Below are 21671 nucleotides of genomic sequence, written 5' to 3' on the forward strand. Positions count from 1 at the left end.
GGAGGGGCGGGGCGGGGCGAAAGCCCGCCCTTGCCGTGGAAGCGGAAGTGCGTTGCCACCACTTCCGCTCCCGGCGCGTCCGTCCAATGGGGGGGGGCGGGCGACGTTTTGGCGCCGAATGCGAAGGGGGCGCGCGGCGGGGAGCGGGCGGGGAGCGCAGCCCGGTGGCGCGGAGAGCGCCCCCCGCCGGCGGGGCGGCCCGGTCCCGGTCCCGGTCCCGGTCCCGGTCCCGGTCCCGTCATGGCGGCCGTGCCGCAGAACAACCTGCGGGAGCAGCTCCAGCTCCACTCGGCCCGCGGCGCCCGCAGCAAGCCGCCCCCGCCGCGGCACCGGCCGGCGTGAGTTCCGCGGGTCTCGGCGGGCGGGGGTGGCAGCGCTCTACGCGTGCAGCGAGCTTCGGGGGCGCGGGAGGCGTCCGGGCCGCTAACGAGGGGCTCGTCTCTTTCCAGGGGCTTTACCTTCAAGAAGACCTCCCTGGCCGGTGCCCTGCCCAGGGAGCCTCGGGGCCTCTCCGCCGCCTCTGCGTTAAGGGACAAAGACGTTAATGTCTGCCTGGCCGCGCTCGCCTCGTCCCTCCCCGCCGCCAAGGACAAGAACGCGCAAAGCCAGGGCTTCTTCCCGGCGGTGGCCGGTGGCCGGGGCCTCGAGCAGGCCGGCGCAAGCCCGGCGCCTGCCAGCTCTTGCGAGGCGTCGAAAGGCCCCGCGGCCTCTGGAACAAGGAGCGTGACCAGGGGGCTGTGCGGTGCTCCTGCCCGGGAGGCCCGGCCCGGTCCTGCGGCTGGCCCTGTCGTTGCCGTAGAAGATGAGTGGGATGACATTGACGACTTTGATTTGTCGGGAATCGAAAAGAAGTATTGCAGGCCGCCCGTCCTGTCCCCCAAAGGGCAGCGGGCCGCCCGCAAGGCCTCCCAGAGGTCAAACCCCCGCCTGGGTGAGCCGCCTGGCTCTCCCGGGACCGTGGGCAACGACACCGGGCCTCGCAGCCACGGCGCTTCGGAGCGCAGGGAGACCTCTCCGGAGACTGAACAACAACCCTTGTCGCAGCAGTCCGTGATCTGTCTTGGGGACGCAGCTCCCTGCAGCAGTAACAAGGCTGTGGGTGAGGGCCTGTGGGAGAATTTACCTGCTGAAGTGATTTTGGATGACGACGGGGAAGAGGCTCACCCAGGTAACAATTCATTTTAGAGTACCGGTGAGCTAGAAGAAAAGATGTTTGTGTTTGCACACAGAGGGCTTGATTTTTCAGAAATCAGAGGGAGCTGCACGCTCGCATCTGACGAGCGGTCGTGGGTACGTGGATTTTGTTGCGGTAGCCGCAGCCTGTGGAAGCGCAGGGTTGTACATAGCGAAGCGTTGTCTCTGTGGCAGAAGTTGCATCTGGTTGTGTGGTAGTATTGGAGTTGCAAGACTTCCCATATGGCATGCCAGAAATGAAGAGCAATGATCTATGGGGATGCTGTAGAAAGAAAAGCACCTTTAAAATTCATACAAAAGAGGCATAAAATCGTCTTACGCCTAAACGTAATGATGAGAAATATTAAACCAGAGAAAGAGATCTCACTTGATTTAAAACAAAAAAACCAAACCAAAAAAACTCGGACCCTCGATTATGACCAAGAAGTTCATGGCCATCAGAGTTCCTCTTAGCTTCTCTATTTTGTGCCTTACCTGTTATGTTTTGAAACTTCTCATCTTTATTTGTGAAATTAATATGTTTATACAACTGAATGATACTGAACAGTGTTCTGTGATGCTGCCATTACACTAAATGGCAAAAGGATTTGTGAACTGTATTTTTCTTCTTAAGAATATTTTGTTACCTTTTCCCCTCTTTCTGTGATACAAATTTTAATATATTGATCATATTGGCCTTTCTTAGTAGGATTTGTCTTATAAGGAATTATACATGAAAATTTACCTTCTCATTCCAGTATAGGGACTATGCTAGTTGTATGCTAGCTAGTATTTAATATAACAATAGTTCGCTATAAAAGCTCTTGTAGGAAAATATACCTCTGAAGTTTTTCTCTTCTGACAGGGAAAGGTAACTATAGGCAAGCTATATAACTTCTCCACTTAAAAGAAGGTTTGTGGGGTTTTTGTCCGTTTGTTTTTAATGGGGGAGAAAAAGGGAGCAGTAATAATTTTTTTTTTTGTCCTTTAAAAGTCAGAAACTGTATTAAACGAGTGTTTTGAAATCTGGCTAGTAATTTTTTCCCTCTGTTCAGTTGCGTTTTTGTTTTTACCAGACTGAGTTTACAGTGTTACCCAACAATATTAATACACTTCTCTTTCAGCTGCTCATGACAGAAGTGGTGAAAGCCAGAAGCCAAGCAGCGATGAGAAAAACAGCCCCCCAGCAGTGGGTGAGGTCGACATCGAGCCGTTCGCAGGCACTGAGCTTGAAGAGGATGATTACTTAGATATCGTTCCACCCTCCCCTGAAGAAGAGCTGCCTTCCTTCTTGCCTTCTGTAAAAAGCATTAGGTAAAACAAAGTTCATTGATAAAACTGACTGTCTTTAGGATGATTTTAAAAAGGGCCAAAAAAGACGTGAAGCTGGTGCTTGGTAAAAAGCTACAGGCTGAGTTGATTGTGTCTGTTTGTTGCTTGGCAGGTTAGTAGTTGACAGCTGCTATTAATGTTTTATGAAATACTTTTAGTTTTATGGCCAATGTTTAAGGTGGCTTTTGCTTCAGAAAAAGCAGAGGTATTTTTCCTTTCGTAGTGGGAGGAAAAAATATTATTGAAACAAGTCTCTACGCATTGGCACATAGGATGAGTGACAAACTGCTCAGCTCCTTGGATTTTTGCCAGGTTTTCAGAAATTTGTTTATTTTTTACATACATCTTAAATGCTGTTATTCTAAAAGTTAAACTTCTCTTATGGAAATGCATTGATTTACAGATATCCGCATTTTAATGACTTTTTCTTTTAATATTAGTAGTATTTTTAAAGAATCTCCAGCTGGTGGAAGATCCGCAGCTAGCAGCATTGAGTCCAAGCCTGGGAAGGTTGCCACAACGCAGCCTGTCGCTGAAAGTGATCCTAGCGCCGAGGATGCAGGTACACGAAACATTTTGAAATTTTATGCCTTAGATTTTGGGGATGGTTTGCAACTTCTTATTCTCCTGCGTATCCCATGTAATCCGAGAGCGTTAACTAACAGTGACCGATGGGGACAAGGAAGCAGGGGACCGTGTCTTGTACAGGATTTTCAGATGTTGCATGTACGTTGTGTAGACGCAGGGGTGTTGTCTGATCCTGATTCTGGGTTTCTCAGTACCAGTCTGGGATCCCGCACAGACCTCCTTTTCAGAACTTAAAAGCACAGATCGACCAAATCGTTCCCGAAGTCAGCTACGGCACAAAGACACATCGCTGTAAGCTGGAGCTGTGTCAGTGCTTCCATTTGATTCCCACAGATGCTGGCTTTGGGAACTACTGAGCTGAAGTGTTTCTGAGTTTCACTTGCAGAATGAAAAGTTACTAAGTATAGGTGTGGCACAACCTGGTTTTGAGGCTGCAGATCTTTCAAGACACATAAAAATGTAGCTTATGATACTGTTCTACAGTGTCATTGACAATTTAGTGTTTATAAATGCCCAGAGCGGTGTTTTTATGTTTATGGTTTAATGATGCTGTTCTGGAAATCAAGGTAGTCAAGCTCCATCTTGTCATACTTCAGCGTACCTACAGCTGGTCAATTTGGACCTGAGTTAGCTTGTTACAAGAGGTGCCCTTCTGACCACCAGGTAATTCAGAGCTAGGCAAGTGTAGCAGAGCCCAGAATTTAGTCCAAGGGATCACACCCTTGGTAGCAGCGGTTTGAGGTCCGGTGCAGTTCATTGGCAAAATCCAGGTGGTTTGCAATGGTACTAAATTTGGAAGGGAAGGTCATGAGGTGACAAATGCTGACTTTCACATGTGGGAGGTTTTCTACGGTACTTTCTAGACCAGAATTGCCATGTAATACTTTGATAAAATGTGTTTTAGTGTGTTTGGGGAGGGGTAATTTGAGATAAGCAAAACACATAAACTTGAATGTTTTTTGGAAATAAGTTTGAATGAACTGTGACGAGGTTTGGAAAACATATAGAGATGGATAATTAAAAGGCAAGGGCAAAAATATGTAGACTAGCTGAGTTTGTGCACACAAACAGTTTCTTTATGTGAATGGACTTTTAAAAAATATATTGAAAATAAATTATTTAGACTTATGTATTGCAATTTACTGTCTCTTGGGAGAGTGATATCCTGTTATATATTCTAATAAAAATTAGTATTGCTGTGTGCTAAAATACACTCCATCTAACAGATAAGGGCTTGCATTTGGAACAGCAACTCTACGGTGTCATGGATGATATCTGTAAGCTGGTAGATGCCATTCCGCTTCATGAGCTTAAGTCTCTGTCATGTGCAAAAGAACTTCTCCAGCAGAGAGATCTCAGGTACGCTTTAATAAGCAGCCTTCTGTGTTTCCATGCTCCGTGTGAAGTGGTGCCGTGCCTGCAGGTGTCTCCATCACACTGAAAAGATGATATGGAAGGATTTTGTAAAAGCTTAAAATTACTGACTGAGTGAAGAAAAAAAAAAATCCAAAAAACTGCTGAAAGTATTAACTATCCCAGTGTTCTGCCAGAAGAGAGCATCCAGTTCCACCTTCAGTCTCAGCATAGGTAGTCCTCTATCTTTTCTCTGGAAGGTGACTAGCACCGGATGCTTCCAAAGAAGCAGGGTGATGTGACATAACCTGCTAGGTGGCAGCCTGATTTCTTGTAACCAGAGGCATTAATTTAATATTCCCTCTATGAGACTTGCTATCGCTGACTACAGTGATTATGACTTCTCCTGTCATCCATGTACTTGTCATCTTTCGATCTGACTACTGCTACTGCAGTCTGCTTCTTTAACTTCTGCATAATCTGATGACACAACACGTAGGCAAAATATTGAGATTTGGGATTTTGTTTTGGTTTTTTACTGGACTGGGACTATGTGCTTTTTCTGAACATTCTCAGTAAATTTTTCCATTTCCTCTTATTACTGTAGTCAGACATAGTCTTTAGAAAGTACATAAAAACGTAATTTGGTTCAAGCATATTTTACTTTAACTTGAGGTTTGTGCCTCTAAGGATTTTATTTTTTTTTTATGCTCTACCTTGCCTGGATCAGTTCCTTGTTATTATTATAGGAATATATAATAGGAATATATAATAATAGGAATATTCCTATTATTATAGGAATTCTTTTATTTTGTCTGCAGAGAAGATGTAGTAATTTTGTAATTATTTTGTTCAACTGAGTTCTGGTATTATTCTCTCTTCCCTAGATTTGTTTGAAATATTTTTAAAATATAGTGACACAGAATACGATGTAACCACCATATGTTAATATTTTTAAGGAGAGAGACAAAACTGTTTAATATATGTTGTAGGACTTAATAAATCATTGCTTGTGACTAAAGGGTTTTTTTTTCCTTCCCCCTTCCCTTGCCATCTCTCCCAGGAGAAAATTGCTAGCTAATTCTGTCACTTTGAACAAAAGTAGCATCACCAACACTTCTCCTAGGAACTGGAAGGCGTGTGTGGAGCGGGGCCCTCTTGCACGTCCTGGTACTGCTCTGTGTTCTGGCCTGAACAGGAGCTTCAGTTCTGACAGAAGCTCACCAAAATCCACGGACGTCCCATCTATGCTTTCTGGGACTGTTAATTCAAGCGATTTTTCTACCAAAAAAACCCAAACCTTGGCTACCTCTTATGCTTCAAAGCAAAGTATTGAGGAGATCACCTGCCCAGAAACTACAGCACTGTCTTTTTCCAAGGTAGATGGCAAAGATGGAGCTTCCCTCAGCCTCCGTTCTGAGATGTCCTTCGACAGCAGCTGGTGTGACAAACCAGGGGTGAGAAACGGTGGAAACCGTCACCTGCTGGAGAGGCCTCTTACAAGCACAGCTCTGAAAGGTCAGAGCAAAGCTCCTACTGGCATTCCTGCAGAGGACAGTTTAGGTATAAACGATACAGACTTTGACCTCGATCACTTTGATATTGATGATTTTGATGAGGGCTGGGAGAATTCGGTGAATGTTTCGGCACCTGAGACGCCATCTATGCCGTTGTATCAGCCTGTCAGGGAAGGGCCACCTGCCAAATCGCTGTTGTCAAAGATAATGTCCAGAGCCAAGGGATCTGCTGTTGTATCAAATCCCGCTACTCCGAAATCAAGCTTCTTGATGGCAACAAAGAACCATTCAGGTAAATTATGCTCGTTAGGATTACTATCTTTCCCTTTTTAAATTTGTGTTTGCTTATTTTTAAACCTAAGGCCAAGTAGCTTCCTGTAGATTACATCAAGGCCTTTTGTTTCTGTGGAAATTTCTTTTGGTTTCTCTTTGCAAAGTCATCTTCTGGTTTTTTTTCTTCCAAGTGATGCCAAACTTCTTGAATATGTATTTGCCATGCAGGTTGCAGGCTGCTGGGAAGATGAAGTTGCTAGAATTGGAAACTAGAATGTTTCTGTGTTTTAATTAAATAATGATTCAGCAGTTGCTAATTCAAAGCTGTACAACGGTTTTAGCTGTTTATGCAAAATGTTCAAAAATGAGGACTTGCTGAAGCAAACCTAATCCCTCTGGGGCACGGGGTGGGTCAGTATTACTTGTGGTTACTGTAGGAACGGGTTGGTAAAAGGGGAGGTGAAAATGTTAACCCGTTTCATCAGCTTCTCTGTCGCTGATTCAGCTAGCACCTACTGTTAGGTACCCCCGAACGGGGAGCCTATTTGTAGTTGGTTGTGACGGAGATGAAGTTTGTCAGTGTGGGACTAGGTGTTTTATACAGGCGTAGGTAAGAAGCTTGTTTCCAGAGATTTGCATGGAATCAAAATTCACACTTTAGCCGGTCTTAAATTCTAGATGAATGCAATTTTTTTTGTAGTAAGTCATTTGAGTTTAAAAGGTTTAAAGGGTTGAAGTGGTGGCTAAGCCATCTGTTATACTGAAGCAGTTTTACATTGCAAGAGGGATAGTATAACTTATTGTAAGTACCTTTTCTTTGTTTACTAGACCTCCCGGTTAATAACCCTGCGCTAGAACGTTTCAGGGGTATGAAATTTTCCCATTCTGAAGAAATGATGAATATATTTCACAAAAAGTTTGGTTTGCACTATTTTCGGACAAATCAGCTGGAGGCCATCAATGCTGCTCTTCTGGGTGAAGATTGTTTCATCTTAATGCCCACCGGTATGTATCTCCAAACGCCACGCAGCTGCAGGGTTGGAGCCTGGCACACACTTGAGAAATAAAGACCTGAAGCTCCTCCTGCAAGGCCCGTGACAAACCTTTCTCCTTCTCTGTGCCTTTGTGGAGGTGGTGATAAATTGTGCTGCTTGAATTCTATGGCTGCAGGATTTCTGGAATTTTGTATGCGCTGTGCTGTTTTGAATGAGGCGATTGAATTTCTGCCTTCCGTAATATTTCACGTGATAACTCTTCCTTATCCTACAGGTATCATATGAAAGGCAGTCATTGGTAAAAGTTAATTGTTTCTGAAAGTGCTGTGAAATGGGAAGTAAGAAATAGGTCTCCCCTCTTCCGCTCCTTCTCCACGCTGTCTCCCTTTCCGCTTGGTATCCAACATGTGTTGTGTTCTGTTTAATCCTTACAGGTGGTGGTAAAAGCTTGTGCTACCAGTTACCAGCATGTGTCTCTGCTGGAGTCACTATTGTTATCTCTCCACTGAGGTCGCTGATAATAGATCAAGTCCAGAAACTGAAGACTTTAGATGTAAGTTCAAACAGCTCACTTTATTTAGTTTAACTGCAGCGAAGTCAATTAGAAATCTGAAATTTTACAGTAAATCTTATGTCTCTGAAATATAAACTGCAAAAATTGATTAGATGGAAACTGTAAAAGGCACACGAAGTTGTCTAGGAAGAACTCAATTAGATGAACTAGAATATCTTGGCAGTCGAACTGCTAAATTTATTGATGCTTGTGTGTATTTGTTATCGGAGCTTAATTTTCAAGTACAGATGCCTGATTCTTCGATTCTGAGAGTTGTATTTAGGCACCTAAATAGGAGCAGCCTGGCTTTGTAGCTGAAATAAGCACTAACAGTTCCTGAGCTAGGAGGGTTCTGGTGATGGTAAGCATTTCTGGAAAAGTAATACACAGAGAAAAGAAATGCAAGGGCAGAAGATGTGTGTTCCTAAGGCTGATCACCGAGGAACTGCTTTTGCCTCAGTGAAGTGTCTTTTTCATCCTTAGTGTATTACTGAGATTGAGAGATCAGGGAAACAAAGGTGGATAACACGTTCTAGGGCAAAAATACAGAGATGTTTTGGGGTATGAGACAGAAGTGATTATGATGCAGGGTTTTGAAGCTCAGACAAATCCTTCTCTCGTCAAGTGTGGTTTTTGATAGTCTGACTAGACGTGGCCCTCAAATGGTTGTCCGCCATTTAGTGACTTTGCACAGCGCTACGCTTTGGCCGTGCTCTTTGCTCTTTCTTGCGTTGAGGGGTGCCATGGCTGTAAAAGCCAGTTAAACTGTCTCTGTGACTCCTGGGGATTTGTAGCTGCAGAAGGAATTTCCTCTGCAGAGCTGCAGCTGCCTCTTGTGAGAGGAAGAGGAGACAAGCAGGCCAAATTGGCTCTGTTGGTGTGACCTAGTCTTGCATCGCCCTTGTCCTTAGCATCTAATCCCTTGGTTACTGTTCATGCTGAATAGTAAGTTATGCTTTCAAATTTGATATTAAATTGCTGCTACAATCTCTTCCGACGCAATGCTGTTCTGTGTTTGTGGGCACTGTTATTGAGGGCCTTATGCTTTTGTGCTTCTTGGAAACTTTGTTTCTTAAGATCTCTGTTGTCTGAATTCAATCTCAAACTTACAGCGTATTGAGCAATAAACAAACATCACATCTGTTCTCTGTACTGGAAAGAGAGTTCAAAGAAAGCAGACAAATCCTCTAAGTCAGCTGTTGGTCTGTTGGTAGAATTGGGAGCAGAAGAATAGAATTTGGCTTATAGTCTTTTGGTTTTATCATTAGAAAAATTTTGCGATGTCTGCAGTACGGTGGGGGTTCAAATGTTATCTATAATTACACAAAGAAACATTGAAAATGGTATATTTGCTGAGGATAGTAAATCTAGTTTATCTAGTTTAATTTATAACTAGATGTAGGACTATATTTGGAGAAGCTTCTGTTTTGTGCATATTAAAACTTAATATTTTTTTTAATATAGATTGCTGCAACATATCTGACTGGTGATAGAACAGATGCTGACGCTTCAAAAATATATATGCAATTGTCAAAAAAAGATCCTGTAATAAAGCTTCTGTATGTTACCCCTGAGAAGGTTTGTATTTAATTTGAATTGTAAAATCATGGAGGCAACAAGAGGTAGATTACTATGAAGTATTAAAGGGGAAACACTGAATTTAGAGTAAGCTTCTGGGGAAAAAAAAATTGTTAAATATTTTCGAGATAATTCAGTAAGACTCTGTACAGATATAACTAATTTCGATCAGTAATTAACCAAGAATGAGAACTGAGTATGTCTGTACAATTTAAATTCTTCAAACAAAACCCCCATGCCCATCCGTTTCAATACATCTTACTACATATTAGTGGCTAATTGCTGTCAAGTAGCTATTAAAATCTAGACTGCTATGAATAGGGTGATACGGCGAAAAAATATGTAACTGTCAAGGTAATGGGTGATTGTCAAAAGATTGCCTTGTACCTAATTATATGCTGCCTTTAAAAATGGTATTATTCCACAAGAGCTTTGTAAGAGGGGACTGTTTAGTGTACTGATTATGTTTCTTTCTTCAGCGTTGTCTTTCCCTGTCTTTCGTGACATAAGTCATTTAAATTTACGCAGATTGTAGGACCTCTGGATAGATGATCCTAGAACCTTGCGGTAATCCCACACCAGCTGCTTCGTTGCCAATTAAAATGGAGCTGATTGCCATCTTCTTTATGCCTTCAAGCTTTACCTGTGCAGTCAAGATTAACTTTGCTGTACAGAACAATTGTTTCTGTATTCTTAGTCAGGTAGGGTGACACTTTGCTCTGTTCGTTTGCTTTCTAACGCCACTGGTGGACGTGTACCTAGGTTTGTGCAAGCAGCCGACTGATGTCAGCCCTGGAAAATCTCTACGACAGGAAACTCCTAGAACGTTTTGTCATTGATGAGGCCCACTGTGTCAGCCAGGTAAAAACCTTGATTTGTTTTTCAAAATGGCAAAAGACTTAGTTGGAGCGTCTTGCTCAGTTACACTTAAATTTTGTTTTTTAAACTAGTGGGGTCACGATTTTCGACAAGACTACAAACGACTGAATATGCTCCGCAAGAAGTTTCGCTCTGTTCCTATGATGGCTCTTACTGCCACTGCTAACCCCAGAGTGCAGAAGGATATTCAGAATCAGCTTGAGATGCTAAAACCACAAGTGTAAGTTCCTCAGCAGTTTCCTGAAACAATTTGTTTGTGCCACAGAAATTTTGAGTGGAAAACTTAGTAAAGTAAGAAAGGCATTACAGGTCCATCTGAAATACTGATGTAGTTGTATCTGATTACATGAGAATGGATGCATGGAATTTAATGTGAGTTACATGCAAAATATTAAAGTAAGAAGAAAAAAAACTTACCAGACTCTTCCTTGCCTGATTAATGAAGCTGTTTAATAGAAAAAAACATCATGAAATTTTCTGCATCACTGACAAAATGTGCAAGTTGTACTTTAGGGTGCTTTTTATGAGAATGCTGGAAAACTGCAAAAGCTGGAAGTGTTTTTAACTAGCGCTGGCAGTAACATAGATAAAGAGGTACCATTGGGCCTGGATTGTAGTTTTCATTGTACATGACGGAAAAATAAAGCATTCTGTTTTGTTGAATTTCTTATTTTAGAAACTTATTTTAGGGTAGAAGGAGGGAGGTGACACTATATTTTGCAAACTTGATCAGCCGAAAGGGGATGCAAGTATTCAAAAGCAAAATGAAGGCGAGGCAAATCGCTGTGTGTGTGTTTGGTTTATGGGCGATTTTTCCTCTACGTAGTGCCATGTAGCTTTGGTTTTTTCACAGACACAGGAAAAATACAGGAATTTTAGACCTAAAGTATGAGTGATGTGAATCTCCGTAGGCGTAGTGGAACAATAATTCCTTTGCAGATAATGCAGAACGAGTAGTAGTTAGTTGAATTTGGGACATTCCAGTCAATACCTAGCTTGCTGAAAGGATTACTACACCCATAAAGCTGACGAGCACCCATGAACTGTCATGTTTTAGGTTTACAATGAGCTTCAACAGGCATAACTTGAAATACGATGTATTGCCCAAGAAGCCAAAGAAGGTGGCAATGGATTGTGTGGAATGGATTAAAAAGTATCATCCACGTGAGTACTGAGCAGCATAGTGTGCTTGCTTGCATTTTTATGAACTACTTTTTAAGGCAGAAGAAGCTTTTATACTGCTGTAAAAACCCCAAACTTGTGCCTTTCTGTAAGCGACTAATATATTTACAAGAAAAACAAGTTGGAGGCAAAATGATAGTATTGCTAATGGGAATCAGATTTATGGGCGTCCTAAAGTTAAGAGTTCAAGTGAAGATGGAAAAGTAAATTACGGTAACGCTCTTGAGTAATCTTTCTGGAGGTTGCCAGAGCTTTTAGCATCGTGTCTTCAGAGTATAAAGGTCATCTAATATCCATGCTGGTTTAATTGTTTAATTCTGTTGCTCTGCTTATCTGTGGTTCCCCTTGAAGATATCTTCAGAGACTCCTATCTTTCTAGGCTCTCTTTTGGAGTCCTGCAGCTCCCGCTGCTGGAAGCTGCCTGCACCAAGCTCCCTTCATAGCTCCTCTAGTGCTGTAACCTAGTGTATCGTTGGCTAAACTGCTCTAGCTCTTGATCTATGTAGCTCTTTATTCAGGTATTTTAAATCCTAAGATCGCACAGTACTGAGCAGGAAAACTTTTCTTGATTCCACCTTACCAAAAAAACAGGAAATGGGGTGAGGAGAAACTAACAAAACCATCTGATATTAATAAAATTACTTTTCTTTATTATTGAGCAGTTATTGCATTACACTTACCAACCTCTCCCTATTGGAATAAATGCATTTGCTTGACAGGTATGACTGTTAAGCAAGTGAAAGGGAGTAAAGCTTTATTGTGGCACAAATCTTTTTTTATATATTTGCAGATGACTCTGGAATAATTTATTGCCTTTCCCGTCATGAATGTGACACAATAGCAGCTATTCTGCAGAAGGAAGGTCTTGCTGCACTTGCCTATCATGCTGGCCTCACTGATTCCAACAGAGATCTTGTGCAAAAGAAGTGGATTAATCAAGAAGGATGCCAGGTAAAAGAAAAGCAACCGGGGAAAAAGTGAATAGAATTTAGAGCACTTCTGTCCCTCTTGGTCTAGTAAATGAAAGCGAAGTTGTGTAACTTTTATTGCCAAATCGGATGCAGTGTTAAATAACTGATCCGAACAGACGTGCCAAAACACGTTAGCCGTCTTTATTGGGAGTTTCACAAATCACAGGCTGCAGCACTGCACCAAGGTATGACACTCTAGGAGGAGGGAACTGAGCAGTACAAGACTTCTGAAACAGCTCTAGGCACGCTGCTGAATTGTCTATTGAGACTCAAATTTGGAGTTTTCCCTTTTTCTGGAATAGCTCTTCTGAAAGGAGAGGTGATACTTCATCAAGATACTTCTGATGAGTATTTTGTACTCATCTTGCAGTGTTACAATTGAAATTCTAGGTTCTGCACAGTTTCATAATCCTGATTGCCTGTCTATATTTTTGGTGCAGAATGCTGCATGAATAACTCTCGTAACTCTACGTAACAAATTATTACTTCTTTCCTAGGTTATATGTGCAACAATTGCCTTTGGAATGGGGATTGATAAACCTGACGTACGCTATGTTATCCATGCTTCTCTTCCTAAATCTGTAGAAGGTTACTATCAAGAATCTGGCAGAGCGGGACGAGATGGTGAAATGTCTCACTGTCTGCTCTTCTACAGCTACAGCGATGTCACCAGACTTAGAAGGCTAATACTAAGTGAGTTCTCATGTTTGTAACTTAATGGAGACAGTATTAAAGAAGTCACTTGGTCCCTGGTCTCTGTTCCATTTAGACTTGGGTTATTTTCTCATTTCGAAGTGCCATATACAGTATGGTATTGCAAAGATGGGAGAACTGTGCATCTTCACCTGAAGGGTTTTCTGTAATGAAGGATTTTTGTCACTTGTACTTGATTGTACTCAAAGCCATTTGGCTTTATACATATCTGTCTCTTGATTCTTGTCATCCTAGTCTTATTTCCCTTCTCCATTCTTTAAAACTTTAGACCTAAAATCTGTCCTAGGTTAGTTCTGTACTAACTTCCTCACTTTTTTTAAGCAAAAAAGAATATTATGTTTTGTCTATGTGATAATATATAAAAACGCAGAGGTGCAGATTTAACAAATACAATTGAATTTATTGCATTTCAGTGGAGAAAGATGGAAACAGTCACACAAGACAGACCCACTTTAACAACCTCTACAGTATGGTTCACTACTGTGAGAATGTAGTTGATTGCCGGAGAATTCAGCTTTTGGCCTACTTTGGGGAAATGAATTTTAATCCCACCTTCTGTAAAGATCACCCAGAAGTAACTTGTGATAACTGCAGTAGAAAGAAGGTAAAAATCATAGCTCTTATTTATAGTGGTGTTAAACTGATTTTGCATTTAACTGCATTAAAAAATGGTTACATGACATTTGGGAGGGCAAACAGGGAAAATGAATGAGATGTCTTGTATTTTTCTGATGCTAGATGCTTCCAGTTATTTCCAGGGTTTAACCTAGAGTAGAATTACACAGACTGTCCATGGACTTACGATGCTTCTGTTTCTGTCAGAGGAGGACTAGTGAGGTGTAAGGATGTTCCTTAGTGTCGACTTTCCTGGCTGCAGTGCTTATAGGAGGCAGGAGCTAATATAAGATCCCCTGGAATGGCTACGGGGAAATCCCTTCAACTGCCTATTCTGATGTTTTCAAGGCAGCTTTGTGCTGCCAGAGTAGCATGAGCGCCACATTAGGCGGTGTACACTGCTTGAGGTGACCCCAAGATTAGGGTTTGTGCGCCAAGGATTGAAGCAAACTTGTTAGTGGCATGAAGAGGAGTAGAAGAGAAGATAGCTGTTGAAGCAGACAGGGAAGGGTTACTGAGCTCTCTGAACCAGATCAGTTTTATACCTGATGATATTGCTTCTCAGTCCTGTGTTGGAAGCATTAGCCTACATAGCTGTGATTGTAACAAAATTTGACTAGAATAATGCATATTCAGTCCAGTCTTCTCATTTTAATGCATATTGGAAGTGTAAGTTCTAGTGCATGGCAGCAGAATAATTATGGGAATGCTTTCCAAACGATCCACCTTGATTACCAGTATTGACACAGCAACTTTGCAGCTCACTCTATAGAATTAACACAACAGAGATTATATACAATCAGTTGGTATGTATTATTGCATTTTCCAGAGTATTATCAAATCCAGAATTCCTGTAACTATATTGTATCACTGTAGGTGCACTAACTAGAAAATCACTATTTCTCTGCTTGGAACAAAATGAATTCATGATGGAGAAAGCCCAATAATGAAAAACAAGGTTGTCAGTAACAACTTGCATTAGGACAGAACCACATAACGTTGTTTCCTAATCAAGTCTATTTTAACAGGATTACAAATCAAGAAACGTAACAGATGAAGTGAAGAGCATTATAAGCTTTGTACGAGAGCATTGCGGACAAATGGGGCGAATAAATGCAAAGAGAAATACAGGTTCTGGAAGATACACGTTGAATATGATGGTAGACATTTTCTTAGGTAAGTACTGTTCTTCCAGAAACACCACCTAAATAGATTTGGTGCATAAATTCCTGACTACATATCAGGAGGTCTGCACAATACCAGCAGTGGTTTAAAAGAAGATTTTTGCAAAATGTTTTGGAAAGTTATTCTTCCCAGGAATCTCTCGGTGGTGAATGATCCAAAATAAATGAGACTAAAGTTTTAATCCGTTTCAGGTTGCTATAGTGATAATATTAGTTTTCTGGTGGTGCTTGGAGTTTCTGGTGCTTAAATGCGTTTTTTTATGTGCATAGACTATGGAATACCCTTGGGAACCTTCCGCAGGTCTGTGAATAGATACGTACGTAGGCTTTCTAAGCGCAGGCTAATCCTGTGATTTCTGTTGCACAGGTACAAAGAGTGCGAAGATTCAGTCTGGAATATTTGGGAAGGGAGCTGCCTACTCCAGGCATAATGTTGAAAGACTGTTTAGAAAACTGGTCTTGGACAAGATTCTGGACGAAGACTTGTATATCACGGCTAATGACCAAGCGGTAGCATATGTAATTCTAGGAGAGAAAGCTCAGGCTGTGCTAGATGGATCTCTACAGGTGTGTAACAGTTAATTTTTTCTTTCTCTAATGTATTGTTGTAAGGGACATGCTACAGTTCTTATGTAGCGTATACCCTAGGATAGTTTAAACATACTTTGCCTACCAGCTGAAGTACAGGAACTAATCTTTAGCAGATGCAGGGAACAGAATCCAACAAGCACGATTTCTAGTCCAGTATTCTAATAATAATGTTGTGAGGCAAAAGGTGAGTTTGAGAAGATTGGAGAGGATTAAATCTTCCTCTTCTCCCCCCATCCATCTGATTCCAGCTTGACGTGAAAGGAAAGTTATGACCAACACAGAAAAAGCTAGCTAAGAAGAAAAGAAGGAACAGTGCTACCTTCTCCTGCATTTTCTGCTCTATTTTTTCCAGTCATTGGTGAGCTCTGGTGGAAAATGCACTTCAAGGAGGTCATGGAACCAGTCCCAGAATTGCTTGAGGCAATGTCTCCTCTGCATTAGTGCTGTGTTTGGAGAAGAGAAGAGCCCTCAGCATTAGACCTAGTGACCTCTGTTTAAAGCTAGCTGTAAATTGGGTTCTCGGGATTTTTTCTGTGTTGTGTATACTCTGCTAGTTCTTTGTAGGAGAAACTTAGAGGCCGTTGAGTAACCTGTAAAAAAAAAAAAAAAAAATCATTTAAAAAGTGTATACTGAGTAAATAGCTTTTTTTGGTCCATCAAAGAATACTTTCGCTTTCCTTCACTGTTTTCCTGTGTTATCGATCAATCTTCTAATGATGGCTCTGCAGTAACTCCCCTGACAGAAGTTATTGATTGGCTTATTTTAACAGGTGGAGTTTCATGAAACGGAAAGCGCCAGTGCCATCAGAAAGCAAAGGGCTTCCGTGGCAAAAATATCACAGCGGGAAGAGATGGTTAAAAAGTGCCTTGGGGAACTTACAGACACATGCAAAACGCTCGGGAAAGTCTTTGATGTGCATTACTTCAATATTTTCAGTACTTCAACTCTAAAGAAAATAGCAGGTAATGTCAGTTTGTCGTCACTTGGAACCCGTGTCGGCAGGAGCTGTGTGCGCAATTGTGGCCTTTTCTGAGAGAAAGTGCAGAGTTTCTAACACTTAGCGAGAACAGGTTTAAGTGTACATAACCGAGCGAGCCCTATGGCAGTAGCTGACACAGCACAGATTCCCGGGAGCTGCAGTTTGTGCCGTAGCAGTCCTGCTGGGTAAGTACAAGAGCCACCCAAGTAATCATACTGCAAAACAAACTTTGAAGCGTTTTCAGAGAAAACTTTTGGACTAGTTTTTGTGCTAACCGACTAGAGGCAAATCTGCTAGAATAAAGGCTTACTTCCTTAAGGACTTAATGCATAGGGCGGCACTAAAAGGAATTAATTTCCTCCAGAATACTCTACCCTGATCTCTCTTTAAAAAAAAGTTTGTTTGATATATCTAATTGGTAGTTTGTTACATTACAGAAACCTTGTCATCTGATGTGGAGGTTTTACTGCAGATTGATGGTGTCACAGAAGACAAACTGGAAAAATACGGTGCAGAAATAATTAAAGTGATGGATAAGTACTCTGAATGGATCACAGCAGGTTTAGTATACTTTGTACCTAAATGTGTACTTCCCTGTTTAGTACCCTTCTCTCCTCCTCTATCAGGAGTTTCACTCAAAAGTTACCTTGTTTTAAATACAAATAACTAATTCTTGCAGTTTAATAATTACAAAAAGGGAGCAATTGCACACTTTCAGAACATACAAAGGTCTTTGCTATCTTCTCAGTAGTTGAATTCAGCATATCTCTGAAAGACTAGAAAAGGAAAGCGAGAACTAAGCAGACTGCTCTGCTCCTAACCTGTTAGTTATTGGGATTTATGTAATCTGCTTAGTTATAATAAGAATTCTGACCTTAAGGTTAAAGGTCTTGCACCTCCTGCATATTTTTATACCCGCATCTACTATGTATGGGGTAACGTTGTAGCCTGGCAGATAACCAATAACTACTACCTTTTATTTTTCATGGTAATTGAGGTCAGCAAGTTCAGGTCTTCACTGACTAGCCGTTGCTCAAATCTGAAGAACTTTCAAAGCTAGGTGTAAAAAAAGCTATCAGGTCAGAATGGTAGTATTTTACAATGCCTTTGCACAGCTCTAACCTTATAGACAAAGTTCAGCTCAGTGGAGAACTGAGCCCCGAGACTAGTAAATCTGGTAACTTCATGTGAGCGTAGCATGTAGCCTATGTTGTAATTAGACTATTTAATACAGCTTGGCTATCAGATTTGACATTGGGGCCTGCAATTTTGAAGTGATTCATGCTTACTTTTAAGATGGCTGTGCTTTCATACACTGCAATGTGAATAAATGCATGGCTACAAACCTGATTTTTAAGTATTTTATTCTACTGCCTGTGCAAAGAATCACATCCCTCTCGATCATGACTGATTGAGAAGGAGCCCTCGGCTCTCTGAGCCTTTCAGTGTCTCCTGATGCTGTTTTTAAAAACAAATGCCATATTTGACTGTAGGATTTATGGTATATTCCATAATTCTTTCCAGCTGACATGGGGAAGAGAGTGTAAAGGCAGAAAGCCCAGTGTTACCAAAATAGTTTAGACAAGAAGCCAAGCTAGAGAAAATAGGACTGGCCAGTGTTCTTTTATGTCATGAGATAAAGCAAGGACAGAAGGCAGTTTTGGTTTACACCAACCTATGAAACACCTTTAGCTGAGCCTGGAGCATCACCAGGATGAAAGCAGAGCAGAAGAGGTTTGGAACAGCAAGGACAGAAGTTTTGGTAGAGGCAGTGTGTTCTGACTGACAGCTCTGACTGGCCCAGGCAATGTCTTGATTTTGTTAGTTTTAACTCACTGTCTGTCTGTAGAAGATGCTGCCTGCCAAAGCGTGGACACAGCTACGGGAAGCACTGGCACACCTAAGAGCGATGAAGAAGCAGAAGATGTAGTCACAACCTCAAGCTATTTTTGCAATAATGCAAACCAAAGAAAGAAAAGAAAAAGGCTGCCAAACTTCCGAGAAGCAAAGAGGAAAAAGACGAGTAATGGTGGCAGCCAGCAGTTTCATCCCAAAGGGTACGTTGCTTGTGGTCATTTGTAACTTTTCTTTGTCCAGAATAGCATGATGATGATGATCCCAGAATTGCACTGTTATCCTACTGCATTTTCTTGAGTAAGTATGGGCTTTAAGAATGGCATAAAATTATCCAGGTACCTGGTAACAACTGCTCTGCTTTGTTTTTCTAGCATTTTCTGTTTAAAAAGCTCCTGGTGAGGAAGGATATTTAACAGTTGTCCTTTGTTTCTTGCTCTTAACTGCCACAGGCGAAGTAGTGATGCTAAATTTCAGTGTGCTGCCATAACCATTATTAGCAGGCTGACTGTATTTTGTGCTTGGAAACATAAAGACAGCTTGAAACTTCAAAGATTTGATGGAATATTTGAACTTCAGTTCCCAGTCCCTTGTTAATTCAGAACTTCTCCCTCCGATTGTCCCATACAAGGCAACGCCTGCATCAAAACCATAGCATTTGGATCCAGGAGTCTGGTTGGTCTTGAGCTTCTAGGGCAGATCCACCACCAAACTATCACAGGGTGATGAAAGAGCCAGGCTGGGCCTCATCCGTTGAGTCAATAACCTTCTTTTAGCAGTTCACGTAGTTATTAGTCTGGTAACTCAAGTAGTAGCAGTTTGTGCTGAAGGTCCGTGCTTCAAAACATGATCAATCGGTGCTGAAAGGGAATGAACGAAAAAGGAGAAATGGCTGAAGAAATTCTGCCCTCCCCAAACCCTCTTTAAAAACAGGGGGGAATGACTTTAGAAAACTTGAGCAACAAGTTCTTACTTGGGTTTTATAGTTGTGCCTTTTCAATGTTTGCTGTGCTCATAGCTTGCCTTGCACAAAAAGGAAGTAAATTAAAGTTGCTGGTACTGTGGTACGGTCAGGTTACCAAATCCCTCAGCCTAGAAATTTTACCTCGCTTGAGAGGTATATGAGAGAGAGAACATGAGGTACAAAAGAGCAGTTATGTGAACAACCCACATCTTGCATTTCTGAAATAATTCTTTGAATGGGGTTTTGTGCAGTCTATAAGCGTCATAGAAATTGCATTATCTTTCAGCCGGGAGGAGTTCAGGCCATTCGGAAGAGTAGCTCTGAACGGCACTAACGTGCTCTCCAGAACATTCTGTGAAATCCCCACCTGAAGAGTCATGCCTGAATTTTAAAGACTCTTAGGTTCTCTTGGGATATTAACTACTTACATTTTACTGCTTTAATGTTGCGTTCATCATCAAAGAGAAAATATGCTCTACCTTACTAAAACTCACTGCTTTCTGCCATTGTCTGATCTTTCCAAGGATGTCTCCCTCTCTGCCCTCTTTTTCCTCATTCTGGTCTTTGTTTTTTGTAGCAAAGAGCAGTTCTCAGCTGGGTAGGTTTTACTCCCACCCTTTTCACCTCCCATCTACTAAAATATTAGTCATTAAATGCTGTTGACCCTGAAGTGTCACTTAATGTTGATACTCTAATTGGATTAATAGGAGTCAGGTTGGTTAAGCATTCTCTGTCCCTGTTTCAGGCTGCTTCTTGCCCTCAGGCAAATGCCAGAGCAACAGCTTCACTTGATTTACATTTCAAAGGTATTTTTGCAGCCATTCATATTAAAAAACAAACAAACAAAAAATCCTTTTTAAAAATGAAAGCATAGTCTTCTAGAAAATCTAATGGTGGTGTATATGTAAGTACACCATGGGTGTAGGGGATGTGGCAAGTAAAGCACGTGTTTGACATGTACCTTTTCTCTAAATTTTGCAGGGGTTACAACAAGTACAGAAGGACCAAAAGGGCGCCTGGCTCCAAGGCTCCAGCTCCACCTGGTTACGGTTCGGCACCCTACAGTGTTAGTGCCATGCAAGGAGCTGCTGGAAAGCTGGGGATCATGGCACCACCGAAACCCAAAACCAGACAATTCCTTCAGCCTTCATATTCAATATTGTAACTAGGGAAATGTAAATACTGTATAAAAGCAAGCCCTGAAGATGTAATCATTGTTTATTAAATTTTTGTTTTGTTGTCAAACATTTTTGTGTGGAGTGCAACTAAGAATCCTTTATTCTGTCTTTTTTTTGGTATGGAAAGTAAACAAGTTGACGTGAAGGCATCTCACAGCCTTTGGGGTTCAGCGTGCAGCAAGGCCTCAGTCCCTTCTCTGCCGTCCTCTGAAGCTGCCTGAGCGTTCGGCGTCCGGGGGTGCCGTGTGCATGGGGGTGCTTGTACATTTATCAAGTACAAAAACTCACATTAAATAAATGTTTTTAAACTCATAAGTTTATTTGGACCTTTCTTTCTACCATAGAGTTCTGACTGATTCTAGAAACCCTACTATTTTAGTGAAAATCATCCCTGTAAGCCTGCTTTACAGCTACCTCAGGGCTGCACTTGAGACCACAAATCAAAGGCGGTTACTGGAACTGCGCGTCCCAAAGCTGTGGTTGCCTCTGCTCTCTTGCTCATCGCACAAGTGCTTCAGAGCTGCTCTTCTGAAAATGTACGTCTTGTTTGTATCTCAGCTGAACATCCCGTTAATTATATTTTCCAAGTTTCAAATTTTATTCCCCACATACCAGGGCTGGAAAGCCTCCTGAGAGGGCCAAGCCCTGCCCTAGGTGTGCTTTTTTCAGCTGTAAATTTATTTATTTTTTAAACTCTGATCTTGTCACTGCCACGGTGACGGGTGTTTGAGCTGCCCTCGGCTTCCCCTCTCCTGCCTTGCAGGGGTGACCCTGGTGGGCTCAGCGGAGGGGTTCAGAGAACAGCCCCTGCTCCTACCCGCACGCCCACAGAGACGCCGGCCCAGGACGAGCCCTTCGCCTGCTTGACCGGGGCAGAGGATTTCACCAGCTACGGCTGGGCAACGAGTCCGCGATGGCTGCTCTCCTGTATTTTATGACGCGTCTCACGAGCCTTCAGCCCGCTTCCATTAATCTCACGGTTAAAAATGTTCACTTTTTCTCTCCTGAGCGTGCCAAGCTGTAGCGTGTGTTTGCGGAGCGTAGTCACATCGCTCCTCTTCGCCGCCCGTGGCCCGGCTAGCGTGATTTTGATCCCTCACCCGGCAGCCCGAGTGCGGGCGCTAGCGCCGGCTCTGGGGTTTTGACGCGATTACGGCAGCGCCGGAGCCGCAGGGAGCCAGGCGGGCCGGGTCCCCG

The 21671-nt window shown here is 42.2% G+C and overlaps 1 protein-coding gene across 2 annotated transcripts; it reads left to right on the forward strand.

Moving 5' to 3' along the window:
* The first annotated feature begins 116 nt into the window (after positions 1–116).
* Positions 117–20765, forward strand: BLM (BLM RecQ like helicase). Of its 2 annotated transcripts, none has more exons than XM_072869740.1 (21): positions 117–338; positions 450–1168; positions 2298–2487; positions 2949–3067; positions 4320–4452; positions 5510–6255; positions 7065–7241; positions 7666–7784; positions 9249–9362; positions 10125–10223; positions 10313–10461; positions 11299–11405; positions 12214–12374; positions 12892–13087; positions 13522–13712; positions 14752–14899; positions 15275–15474; positions 16269–16461; positions 16916–17038; positions 18328–18535; positions 20278–20765. In XM_072869740.1, exons 1-21 carry the CDS (start codon positions 241–243, stop codon positions 20459–20461), a joined length of 4374 nt encoding a protein of 1457 aa, XP_072725841.1. In that variant the 5' UTR covers positions 117–240; the 3' UTR covers positions 20462–20765. The 2 variants fall into 2 exon arrangements, with proteins under 2 accessions (XP_072725841.1, XP_072725840.1); XM_072869739.1 differs by having other exon boundaries at positions 2946–3067; positions 20278–20764.
* Positions 20766–21671: the final 906 nt, after the last annotated feature.

The sequence above is a fragment of the Ciconia boyciana genome, chromosome 8 (genome assembly GCF_034638445.1).
Source record: "Ciconia boyciana chromosome 8, ASM3463844v1, whole genome shotgun sequence".
NCBI classification, from domain to species: domain Eukaryota; kingdom Metazoa; phylum Chordata; class Aves; order Ciconiiformes; family Ciconiidae; genus Ciconia; species Ciconia boyciana.

What these genes read in the sequence shown, in the direction of transcription:
- BLM (XM_072869739.1), top strand. Translation starts at nt 241, where the DNA reads ATGGCGGCCGTGCCGCAGAACAACCTGCGGGAGCAGCTCCAGCTCCAC. An exon ending in CGGGGAAGAGGCTCACCCAG is followed by an intron (nt 1,169 to 2,297) that starts GTAACAATTCAT and finishes CTTCTCTTTCAG; the next exon opens with CTGCTCATGACAGAAGTGGT. An exon ending in ACTTAGAAGGCTAATACTAA is followed by an intron (nt 13,088 to 13,521) that starts GTGAGTTCTCAT and finishes ATTGCATTTCAG; the next exon opens with TGGAGAAAGATGGAAACAGT.